The 13,204-nt window shown below is 40.4% G+C and overlaps 1 protein-coding gene across 1 annotated transcript; it reads right to left on the minus strand.

Moving 5' to 3' along the window:
- Positions 1-9,943: 9,943 nt before the first annotated feature.
- On the minus strand, positions 9,944-13,115 carry IL6 (interleukin 6). Its single transcript, XM_019472789.1, has 3 exons — positions 12,990-13,115; positions 12,606-12,752; positions 9,944-10,289 (listed from the first exon to the last, which is right to left on the minus strand). The coding sequence occupies exons 1-3, from the start codon at positions 13,101-13,103 to the stop codon at positions 10,098-10,100; spliced, it is 453 nt and encodes a 150-aa protein (XP_019328334.1). The 5' UTR covers positions 13,104-13,115; the 3' UTR covers positions 9,944-10,097.
- Positions 13,116-13,204: the final 89 nt, after the last annotated feature.

Consider the following 13,204-nt stretch of genomic DNA (forward strand, 5'->3'; position numbering starts at 1 on the left):
CATTGTTGGTTGTGGGTTCCCCCCCCCCCCCCCCCAAAATAGGTAACATTCAACCCCCATATTTATCCCTGTTATGATGGTCTTTTGGGTAAAGACTCCTCTTTGTCTTCCCAGCAACCAGAAAACTGAGCTAATGTTTTAAATACTTCAATATTCTTCAAAGATTTCTTGCCCAAATGTTGGTAAGCCTCTGCAGCTGGTCACTATGCTGACCTGTTGGTTTTGGGGTTTTTTTTTTTTTTCCTTCCTCTTGGATTTATTCATCTTTGGATACATTAAGGATTGAGTTGTATACGATTTTTTCCTAGCATAGTCAGATAGTAAGATTTCTGCCAAATTTACCTTTAAACACTGTGTACATTTTCCGTAATATGGGATGGGAGGACATGGCAAAAGTGCTGTGTGTGTGTATGTGTATATAGTGCTCTTATTGTAAGAGGAAGTTATTAATGTATAACTGAAGGAAGAAAACAAGTACACTAAACAAGGTATTTGCTTTATTTTTACTCCAGAGTCTTGCTCTTTGGAATATTGTGGGTTTGGCTTCAGTTGGTTTTCTCCCTTTTAACGCTGAAATTCAAGCACTGAAATGGCACCTGCTTGGTTTCTGTTGAACAGAAGCTGCATTGGGTAGATTTCTCTCTCCCCTCTAGAACTGTACAGGCTAGTTTGTATCTATGCAGTGATTTTTAAAAAAAAAAAATAAGTTTATTGGCTCCAAATTATCATTGCAACAAAAGTATTCTAGATTTCAGATTGGCTTTTTTTTTAACCCCGTAGATTTTCAACAGTTTTTACGTTAATGAAACGTTTAAGGTATAGGAGATTCCTCAGTTTCTCATCTGCTATGAAGATTCATGGTAGGATGTTGCTGTGTTTAAGGGCAGACGTGATTGGAAAGAAAATGAGAAATGAGCCAAGAGGAAAAAATTAAATTAAAAGACAAGAATTGGGAAGAAAAAAAAAAAGTGGGAAACATTTATGAGAGCTAATGCAAACCAGCATGTTCCTTAAAATTCCATTAATCACAGTAATTAAATCAAATGTCATGAAATAATGGAATAGCTAATGACAATAGACTGCTGACAGGGGAAGAGTGCAAGGTCTGAACACAGAACGCTTTTCTTGTGACCCTATATCCTGTTGCTAGTGCAGCTTTTCTAGTGCCTTTTTTCTAATGGTAACTTGAGATTAATGTAAGCGCTCATATGTCTTAAATTATGAAAGGAGTTCAAATTCTGATCCTTTTTCTTGAATGATCCTAATTACAATAGTAATGAAATAATCTGTTGGTACTTAATAGTGGCTTTAATCATGATCAGGAACACTTTTCTTCTGTTGAATCTAGTGGAATGACCCGAGATATTAAATACTAAGAGATACAGTATTCAGTGTAAAGTAACTCAGATTTCTCAACTTCAGATTTTGCATTTCACAAGGGTATACAATACCCAAAATGCAGCAGCGGGTGGATGCACCCAAACACCTGCAGAAGTGGATTTCCTGTTGTGTGTTAGATGTTTGGGGATGTGGTTTGCGAGTCTTAACCGCCGCATGGTTGCTCTCGCTGCTTTCCAAGAATAATAGTATTTGGCAAGAGGTAGAGAAATAAGGAAGTGTTCTTGTCTCTTGCGTTAAAAGTTTTACATAAGCATGGATGTATCAAGCACAGGCCAGATTCTGTGACCTCACCATGCTGAAAATTTCCCTTAAAAGTAGTTGAGGTTTTTTGAGACTTGGAATTACTGGATAAATACTGCTTATGCAATTCTGGCTTTTAAAATTTCACTTTAAGCACACTGGATAGCAAATTTTTGGTAATTCACTGCTATTGTGGAAATAAGTGAAATTATTGTTCTCTTAAAAAAAAAAAGTATGGTTCAGGAAAGTCATTAGCATAGAACCTTTGGGTTTTCAAATTGAGGGAAAAAAAAAACACTTTCATAGTACATTCAAGTCAAGTTAAAATAAATGCCAACATTTTTCATTTGTACAACCAGTGTTTCATTCAGTATAGCGCTCTCTGTAACTAAAAGGTGAGTGAAACTCCTTGAATAAACACTCCTTTTTTTTTTCCCCCCTGAAAAAAAACAGAATAAGCATTGATCGTAAGTCTTGGTAATTGATTGTAAGGTAGCAAAAAACAGAATCGGAGAAATTTTTTTTTTCAAGTTTAAAAATGAAGGAGTCTTTGGTAGCAATGTCTTGAAATTACTTTGCAGTTATTGTTATTTTCACAAAATTCAGATGTGCTTATAAGAGCAGATCAGTGTTCCATGAAGTTAGACATTAAACAGATTCCTATGAAGGATCTTAATTCCCTAAAATAACTTCAGCAAAGATGCTAGTTTTATCAAGACTTTTTTTTTTTTTGGTGGTGCTAGGGAGAAGAGGGCAGGTCTCTGGAGTAAAGTGGAGGGACTCTCATGTTTGTCAAGGCTGTGGGCTAGGGACTTGAAGTTAGGTGTTACTTGTTCAGGTGTTTTAATCTCTAATTTTTGCTTTTCTATCTTTCTCCCAGTAAAACCTGAGAAAGTTTTATTTTACTGTGGGATGGGAGACACTTAAAAAAGAACAAACATGAGCTCCCCTGCTTGACTGTGTTGATCTCTGTCAAGTGAATTGGTGGCTTCCGCAGGCAAGTATGGATTCTTTCTTGTAGTGGGGTTTGCGATGCAGTCCTGTGAGACCACGTATGAACTTAGTGTTGGAATAAAATCGATGAGTGTAGTTTACTGGAACTATAGCTGAGCTCAAGGCTACAGTCTGAGAGGTGTGAAATAAAATCATTGATGCCTTCCTGTGTGCTGTGAAGATTGTACTAACTTCGAGGTATAGAGCTGATCTAACCTGGAGATAGGAATTGTTTGGCTGTGTGCCTTGTGCCTGCCAACTGGAGATGGACTGTGCTTGTGGTTGCCTTAGTGTCAGGGAGATACCCCAGGTGGGAGGCCGTCGCTGGAGCCTGTTGTACCTGGTGACAAACAATTGCACAAGGGGCTGAGGGGAATGTTTCCACCTGGACCAGTCTTAGGAAGATCAAAAGTCACCACGGGTAAGCTCCACTGCTGCTTGCCAAAAATGAAGGCATCTTGAGGATTTTAATGCAAGAAGAATGCCCCGTTCTCTGTCTCAAGTGACCTGCAGCCCCATGCCCATGGTCCTTTCACATCAGGAAGACAGCGTTTCTCCTTGTCAGAAGGTGCTGGTTGGCCTCTTGGCTTCCTCCTGTGAGAGTGACAATGGCAGCGATGGCTTTTGTTTGGTATCCAAGGAGGATGTCTGTGAACAAGGGATTGTCCTTAACCCAGGACTGAAGAAATGGGCTGTTTCTCCTCCTCCAGCCAGACTGCGTGTGGAATACTAGCCAAGTGTCAGGAGGTTATGATGGGCAAGGAGCGATATGGCATCCTGTCTTCCGAATGTCTTCTTCACTGGCACACTGACCACAACAGCTGGTGATGGTTTTACCATTCAGGAATAATTTCTGTATTTTCTATCATTTCTATGTTTTCTTAAAATTGCTTCGCCTGTCATTGTATCCAGCTGGAGTCAGAAGATCAGTTACGATCTGGTACCGTTGGGTAATCATGGTGGGCAGCAGCTTTTCAGCCCTCGGTTGTGATAGCCCCTTTAGCAAAGCATCTCCTGCAAGTTTGGCTCTGAGGGGCTGCCCTTGGGTGTGGGCATAGCAAACAATGCAAAGGGGACAAAGACATTGGCCTAAAGAGAGAGAGGAAGGAAGGGAGAAAGTTAGGGTCCTGAAAAGAATAAAGACAAGGAGGTCAGTCAGAAGAAGGATAAGGAGTAGGAAAAGCGGACAAGGTTTTTAAAGGTGAAAATCAAGTAAGAAGTGAGAAAAAGACAGGCGCGGACATGAGAGAAGGAGCTGTAGAGCCCTGTGATACATGGTGTGTGATGCTGAGGGAGTCTTGTGAGTTCGGTGGGTTTATTGGTCTTGATGTGTGGGCTGGGGATCTCCTGGAAGTAGAATGTGAAAAATTGTGCCATTCAGTGTAGTCACTAAACGTGAGAATAAAAAAAGATATCTGGCTTTCAGTATAAACTTGTTCTTAAGTTAATCTACAAAGGAACCTACCTTTTTGCTCCAAAAACACTTCAAGGACTGGCCAATTGTGAGGTAAAAATGAAGCTGATAGGAACTTCGGAACAAGTATTTAATTCTGCTACAAATTCCTGGTGTAGACACGGCTGGTATAAAGTCACCGTACTGTATCTCATCACAGTTATAAAACAGGGGATACATGCTTTTTTCTTGAATTAATTAATCAGAAAAACTCACATTAACTTAAACCTATAGCTTTCAAACATGAAAACTCTGCAAACCAAAGCGATGTTCACAATTTTGTCACAACAGGCCCATGTGTTGGTAACGTATAAAGCCTGTCCTTCGCTTCTTTGTACAGCCATCTTACAAAACAGCTGTAGATGACAAAGTGCTTCTTAAGATGTATTTTTATTGCATTGTAAGTGAAGCAGGGATCCAACACATTGGTTGTTATCAGGAAAAATTGCTAAAACAGACTATATACCCTGGATATTTTTGGAAATATCTTGTTACAGACTTGGAATTTAAGCTATGATGATACTGATGATATATTTGGAAATAAAAGCTCATTACATCTGTTCTCACCACAGGAGCAGAGACCACATCCTGGTTAAATGTCATATGACTAATTTAATTTTAACAAGTGACTACTTAATTGCAATTTCTAAATACTTTTCCATGATGGTGTGCAATGCAATAGCTGTTTCTTGGTTAAGCTTGTGGGTTACATGCATTGTTTCTTGGTTATGCTTATGTTAATTCAGGATTAGGGGATGGGTAAGGCAGAGGGGATGCTTATCTGCCAAGTGGAAAAGGATATTTGCTCTCATACTTTCTTCTGATTAAGAAATCAATTACAAGTTTCTATCAAAAATAAGAAGTTTGAGCAACTGGAAAGCAGGGAGTAGTTATTAGCCTGGGAAGTGAGATAAGCCCGGATTTCCAGTTATGTTCCAATTCTGTTTCTCGGGATCCACTTTATTCTCACAGAGACACCACCCCCCACCCCCCACCCCCAATTGGTGCAATTCATGATAGTGCAACCTGAAAGCAGTCCCTTTCCAGCCAGGCTAGAAGATTGCCTATACATCTGCCTTCATCCCAGATGGTCTCTCTTACAACAAACTCCATTTTCTTTTATAGCCCTGTCCCAGGTCACTGTGCTGTATGATTAGGAGGGGTATAGGTGTCACAATTTGAGGGACATCTTTGAACTTCATCATGTTTGTTAACGTGTGCTAATGTGGGATCCACAGGCATAGTCAATTTATAATCCCTTTTCCCTTTACATCTCTGCCCAAATTGTTAGTAGAAGTGGAAGAGGAGGCACAGACTATTGCTGTGCAGTAGTGACGGTGTGGTAGGTAGTTTTTCTCTTTTGAGCTGAGGATGGGACTTTGAGCTTTCCCTAGGTGATTTTGCTTTTGTGTATGTGTGTGTAACAGCTTTAAGTGATTCTCTCATGTAATAAAACTATTAATATAATTTGCTTATACATCATATTGTCCCTATTTGTATGGTACAGAATGTAGAACTGTATCTATCAATATGTAAGTTCAAAGGGATAAAGAAAAAACTAGTCATAAATACATTTGCTGTTACTGAAACCAGTCAGAATTTTGCACTCAGTACAGCTGAAACTGAATAAAATCTTGAAAATACTGTGTTAGGTAAGCACTGTCTGGTAGAAAAAAAAAATGGTAGGGCAAATCAAATCCGTTTTCTGAATTTGAAGATTAATGTTTAATTTTTTTAAAATATTTTCTTGTGAAAGGTTGAATCTTCTTAGATTCTGATCACTGAATAGAAATTCAGACTGTAAAATTTCTGTAGTGTGCTACCTGATGAGACTGCCAAAGACAGTCTTGAAAGTATTTCGAGATTTGGTTAAATATGTTTAGATTACAGAAATTAGTTGATTTTGTTAAGGGTTCAGGGAGGAAATGGTGTTTCAGTGTTGGAGCCTGCAGAGGTTGCGTTTTCTGGGGGTGAGGGAGTAGGTTTTGTTTTTCCTCTTATCAGGAAGAAGAAAGAAATTCACTGAGAGAGATCAGAAATTGTTATCTAATCATTCGACTCGAGAAGCAAGGGTTTACAGAAAGCTTCCCACCCAATATCACAAGGTTTGTAGCAATATATATATATATTTGGCAGCACTTCTTGACCATTAGCGTCTGACTTTGGTGTATGCTGTTGTATACTTGCCTTTCTGCCATTTTATCTTTTAAATTGAATGCGGAAAAGATTATTAGTCACAAATAACAGTGGCAAACTTGGGTGGAAGTTTCCCATTAAGCTAAGCCAACCTAATGGCTCATTACTGCTGAAAAGTGATCCTGCTCCCCTCGCTTCACTGGTGGCGTAACTCTTCCATCTCTTGTAGCATCAGCTCTGTCTTGCTAACCTCACTTGCCATCAGCCATTAATAAGATCTGTGAAGGTACTAGAGATAGAGACAGTCTCTTTCAAGTAGCTGTTGTTCTTTCTGCCAAAACTTAGCGTTTACATCAGTACATAGGCTTACTGGGCAGGGGATGGTACTGCAACCTGGGAAGTGGATCAGGCTGAAGTGTTTTCCTTTTTTTTTTTTTTTTTTTAAAGTTTCTTATACATCTGATGAACAAGTGTGGTTAAAAATAGAAAAATGATACTTCAGAGACTGTCATTGCAAAAAAAATTAAGTAATTCTGCATTACAGATTAGTATTAGGTTGCATTCTGTCTTTTAATTTTTTTTCTCTCTCTTGTCCAGCATTTTAGTGTCATGTCCACAGCACTGAGAAATATTTTGTTTCTCATCTTTGATACTGTCTCTTAATGCTGTGGGCTTTTTCTTGCATACTGTAGAGTGTATGCATGCTTTTTAACACAGCTTTACCCTCTTCCTGCATTCGGAAAGCAAATTCAGGATAAAGGGAGTTAGTAATCTGTTGAGCATTCTGAAATCTCTGTGTGAGGTTAACAAGTAGGGATGCAATGCGAACATGGGGAAAGACTAGCTGGAACCTGTGGGGAGAGGCTGGTCCTGTACAGCAACAGCCAAAATGCTTCTTTGCTGGGTAGTTTCCTAGTTTTTACAGGCAATTATTAGCAGGTCTTTTTGGTTTTGGTTTTTTTTTTTTGCCTTGCTCAGTGAGTTAGCTGTCAGGAGGAGCTCTCTTCAATAGGAGCGTTGAGGTATTTCACTGTTGCTAAAAGTAGCACAGTTATTTTTGAGGATTGATTTATAAGAATTAGGAATGCTCATTTTTACTATTCTGTTTTTTTATGTGTTTGTGCTGGTCTGCCAGCTAAAATAACTGTCCATGTGTGTTTATGGATTGTTGTAAAATACTTGCTGCCTTGCTCAGAGTTAGCTGTCAGGAGGAGCTCTCTTCAATAGGAGCGTTGAGGTATTTCACTGTTGCTAAAAGTAGCACAGTTATTTTTGAGGATTGATTTATAAGAATTAGGAATGCTCATTTTTACTATTCTGTTTTTTTATGTGTTTGTGCTGGTCTGCCAGCTAAAATAACTGTCCATGTGTGTTTATGGATTGTTGTAAAATACTTGCTACACAGCAAACTGGAAAAAGGACGATAAGTTGGTTAATTTGAGAGGCTCCATAACATGCTCAACAGTGTTTAGTTCTCATCTAACTTCCATATGAATTCCCCACTGCGAGTCTTCACTTGCCACAGACGCCAGTGTGGGTAGATTTCAGCAAGTGGTGCTTATCCTGGGGACAGTCCCTGAAGTTGGCACAGTGACGGCAAAGCGATGGCTAGCAAGGCAGCTGCTGCACTGAAGTACCCTGAGAACTGCGGGTGGCTGTGGAGGAGCCACAGGTAAAATACTGGCAGCTCAGCGGCAGCTCAGCGATACCCGTCACCCCAGGAAGGACTTGAAGTTGACCTCCCCTCCCAGCAAGCGGTGATCTTTGCTGATCTTCTGCATCCTAAAATGTAGTAGCATTTACATCTTTACCAGAGTGGCGGACAACCTGGGGTGGCCACCAGCTGAAGGGTGCCGGTGGGAAGTGTGGACGCTTGTCTATCAATTGCGCGAGATTTCAGTACCCTGTATTTTAGATGCCTGCTGGAATTCAAGGAGGAAATCAGCGTGAGTTTGTCTAGCTGCAGTGTACATAGTAACTAATGGTGATCTTGGGCAACCACCCACTACTGGGAGAGGTGAGACCAGGAGATGCCTTTCTTTTTGGTCTGTCTGTCTTTCCTTCTTTTTTTTTCCCCCTCTGTTCTCACATAGTAATAATAAAGTCCTGAAAAGGTCCAACATGGGATCCATATTTGGGTCTCATAGCTATTATGGACGTAATAAGGGCCAGAATGGTCTCTAACCAAATGGTCACTAAGAAAATCTCTGTGAAGGTAAGCTGTTGAAAAGTCAGACCAGGCTTTCCTATGTCTCCTAGAGCACATGGCAGGACAGCTAAAGCAGGATCTTATGTCTTGCGAGGAAAACCCCATTCACCACAGACATCTTGACAGTGACCACCCTGAGGTCTCCTCATTCCTTCTTGAGATGTCGCGCAACTCGAGACGTTGGTTTTACCATATTGGGCAAAGCTGTGGTTTGTTTTGTTTTGAGCCTCTGAGACGCGGGCTCTGGGTGGACTGGTCACGGTTTTGGCATCCCCAGCGGTGGAATGCGTGTGTGGATGATCAGATCGCTCAGAGGAAGAGGAGAATTTACTGACATCCTTATCCACATTCCAGGGCTTGCCTTTCATCTCCACCACCCTGCCGCGCAAAAGAGAGAGGGTAATTAATGTTCCACCACTTGTAGGGACAAAGCTCGAGGGGCCTTCTGCCGCTTGCATCCCTTGTGTGTGCTGTGAATTCCTCTGAGTTTGGGTATAGCGGGTACCTGCACAGCCACAATGAAGCAGATGGTAAGATGGTTTCAGCGGTTTGGTACTCAGGCTAAGGTTTGGTTTTTTTTGTTTTTTTTTTTTTTTCTTCCTCTACAGTATTCAAGAATTTGCATTCATGTTAGTGGCTTGGAATCCCACTAGCATGGAATATAACTTGAAAAAAGACATGCATTAGATCGTCAACAGTCATTGACATCTCAGCAGCAATATGTTGATTTATATCAACATATATATCAACATAAGGAAAGAGCCTAAGATTTTTTTTTTTTTCCCTGCTTCTTGGGGGAGGCGGGAGAGATGTTTAATCAGACTTGGAAAATTCCCTTGGATGACAGCAATAAGTCTAATCAGATGACAGTATTCATGTCAAACCTAGTAATTTGTTATCTTACCACTTTATGGTAATCTCTATAAAAGAGATTGCTTGACTTGTAAGCATCTGCTCAAAACCAATTACATTACAATGGGGTGTTGTTTATTAAATATAGGGGACTCGTTCATTTGTTTCTCAAGAGCAATGATGCTTTATCGTGTTCATTCTGAAGGGCCATGGTCAGTGCGTCTGGTTCCTTTATATCCCATTTTAAGAATTATATGTTGCTCAAGCTGTCTGTGTATGTATGCGCTATGTAGATAACTGACCTAATTATACAGATAAATTCTTGAAAGTGGTTATTTTGATAATTGTCGGTATTAAAAATCAGATACAGTAGAGTTCCTTAGTCTTATTTAAAGTTCAAACAGGTTAACCAGTTTTTTTTTTAAATCAGCTTTTATTTGTTCTAAAAATATAAATAAGACATAAATAACATCTCAAATATTTTAAAAGTGTAAGTTATGCAACAGTTTTTCTGCCTTCTGAAAATATTTTTGTTGTTGAATACATATTAAATAAGTTGATAGTCTGAATAGTACCATTAGAAATGAAATAAAATAGGTCCTTTGTTTAAATTATTTCTAAATATTGAAAATATAATTAGGAAACATTAGAAATGAATAAATATTTTAAATACAATAAATAGGTTCCTAGAAGGAAATGAGAATGTATATAAATGCAAACCATTGTTACTATTTCTGGTTCTTAAAACAGAACAACACTGTCATCTGCCACATGACAGATTTGTAACAAAGGATTGTGCCTGAATTAAAACATTCAGGCACTGAAACTCCTGGTATTTTTCAAATAGCGAACGGCCCTCACGGTTTTCTCCATAAATGAAGTAAAGTCTCGGAGGATGAGGTGGGTGGTGATTTTCTCTATCCAGGTCTTATCGGACTTCAGCTTTGCGCGGAGGGATTCCTGGGTAGCTGAGTCTGGGATGATCACTTCATCGGGGTTTATCACCTGTGAAAAAGACAATATTGAGGTGCCCCGGCTAAAACATTGTAATTGAGCTTGTTGGAGAGCATCGGGTTTACATGTAGAATACATTCCTGACCAGCTGTGTATCCAACGTTTCTGTACTGCTGCCGACAGACCTCCCTGGGACCTGTGCTTCCCTACAGCCCCGCTTCTGCAGTGGGGTTTGAGGTGCCCTGATGCCTGCTACGATTACTGCAGAAGAATCAAAGCGTCTCATCTGATCTATACCACTTTTTCTGGTTTGAATGCAACGTCTGGCGTCGTGGTCCAACACGCTGCACTGAACAGATCGATACACCTCTCCTGCTATCTGCTGACCGCGTGGTTAGTTGGGAAGGTGCTGAACATGATTCGTCCTAACCTGTACTGGCTGCTGCGTCCCGAGTCATAAGTTAATTGGGTGACATTGGAGTACTCTCACATTTCATAATAGATTAACAGTTTCCAAAGATGTCAAACTTGTTTAGCTGCTTAATTCTTACTTTCCAGGCATTTAGGCATGTGGGAGACTGTCACCAACTTTCACTGATGTGTGGGATCCTAACAGCGAGATAGTAAAAGGAGCTATGTACCTAATGCTGACTGACAGCGCTGGGCACCGGTACCCAAATGCCTTTTAAGAACTTGTCCCGTGGAGTGCGTAGGTGACTTCTGAAAATGGGAATTGCTCACCCAAAGCATGGAGCTGCTTTGGATGATTTGGGGTCTAGTAGTCTAACAGCGAAGTATCTGCTTCATCCCGAGTTTAGGACCTCTCCTAAACTTTAACAAGTGACAAAAGCACATGCACCTCCTTCTGGAATATATTTTTTGTGAAATTCAGTAAGAGATGAATATTCTTTCTGTCCAGACTACTTAGCAGTGGATTCTGATCACACACCAGTATATCCAACTCCTTGTTGCACCCTGCAAAGGGTTGTGTCTGGACATCCAGATAGCTATCGTGCTGATGGATCTACCTGACCACAAGTAACAGATTCTGTCCTTGCTCTCCTTGCCTTAAATAGCAGATAGACTTCTCCCGTAAAGAAAAATTTCCAATCTGGACATCAAGCCTCCTCCCTTTCTCAAAAACTGCAGTTTCTACAAGTACAGGTTTTGCTTTTGATCACTGTGTTTAATTCTGCCTGTCCCAACTACCTCGATCTTCCTGATTTTCCAAAAAGGCTAGGCTCCCCCAGTTACGAAATGAACTCTCTACAAAGTAATGTATCAAGTTGGAAGCCAGCAGTCAGTTGCTGTCTTACGACGGGACTATTCTTCTTGGCTAGTACAGTGTGAAAAAAGCAGTTCAGCTCCCTTTCACTTAAAGAATGATGGACATAAATAAATGTGTTAGGAAAGGTATGGCAAACACACAATGGGCTTTTCAGGTGCCAAAAACCGCCGTGAAGCAAATAATGCCCTGAGATTTCTGCAGCTCTTAGTTCTGCGGTCCTTACTCACCTGGTTGGTTCTTACTCAGGCAAATAGTTTCCCTGATGACTAAGTATTCATGTTAAGGGTTATTAATGTGATTAAGAACTGCAGGAATGAAGTGAATTTTTGAAGTGTGATCTCTCAAAGCTCTCCAAAACAGAAAACAACTATCAGAAATTGTCAGAAATGAATAGTATTTAGTTTACCAAACCAAAAGCAAATCGGGTGTTTGTAAAGAAGGAAGTTTTTTTTTCATCATGATTACAACCAAAATGTGTGCTTTTCAATAGGCAGCACCTTTTATTTAGTCAAGTTATTAACTTATGTTCTGAATTTAACTGTCTTCCTTGATTTTTAAGCTACAATATACCATGCAGCTTGGCTTAAGAGTTTGTTTTGGAGAGTTTTAAAGATTAATAATGTTGTAAAAATGTATTTGCTTTTATTTATGTGGGTTTTAAAAAAAGTTACTTATATCTACTTCTCAGGGGATTGCAACATTAGAAGGCTTGGACTGAACTGCAGTTCCACAATTGGGAACAAGCTCCCTGAGAAACCTTATTTCTATCGGCCAGGCAGCGTTAGTATATTTGTTCTTAAAACAATATGATGCATTTAATTGTTGGTTTGGAAATTAGAAATAACAATAGAAAGTAGGAAGAAGAGTTGTTTCTTTAAGAAAAGAAAACAAAAGCTTGTAAAACCTGCAAGTCTACCCTTACTTAAGGGTAAGTATCTGAGCATAAGGAACCATCACCTGTTTCCGCTGAGAAGAAACGAAAGTGAGAAATGTTCAACTTCACATAGCATCCTATTTCTCTGACTACACAACAGTGCTAAGCCGTAACAATTACCGGAGTGAATTTAAAACCAACTCACCATCTGTCTTATGGTACGTGCCAGGTGCTCTGTACTATAGCACAGCGATTCAACATTTTGCTTTTCACTGGTAAAAGTTTCTTGTACATATTGAAGGTATGTCCGAAACGTATAAAGCCCACTGGAGAGTTTTCTCAAGCATTTATCCTGAAATGAGAGAAAGGTGAGAAAGTCACTTACAGCTCAGCAGTGCCTCGATCGCAGTATTGCGCATACAGCGCAGGTAAGCGGATGATGCTTATACAGAACGCAGAGATCTGTGCTGGAGCCAGCACCAATCTTTAGGTCAACTTCTGCAGTTTTTTGGAGCAGGCAAAAAAGCACTGCTGGGGCTTATTGCCCCAGGTATATAGGATTAGACGGGAAAGGAGAGCGGTTCCTTGCCTCATCGAAGCCGGCGAGCAGACACCCATCTTCCTCCGTCACCTTGGGGAGGTTGAGGTTGTTCTGGACGAGCATTTCCATGCTGTTCTCGCAGACGGTAAACTTCTCGCACATCTGGGGAGAGACACCGAGAGGTTTGGTCGCACCTTGGCCGGAGGCAGCCCTCCCCGGGCCGGGTGCGTGCGAGCCCCCGGGCCGCCCCGTACCCACCTCCT

Source organism: Aptenodytes forsteri, unplaced genomic scaffold (genome assembly GCF_000699145.1).
Source record: "Aptenodytes forsteri isolate BGI_AS27 unplaced genomic scaffold, ASM69914v1 Scaffold164, whole genome shotgun sequence".
Taxonomy (NCBI): Eukaryota; Metazoa; Chordata; class Aves; order Sphenisciformes; family Spheniscidae; genus Aptenodytes; species Aptenodytes forsteri.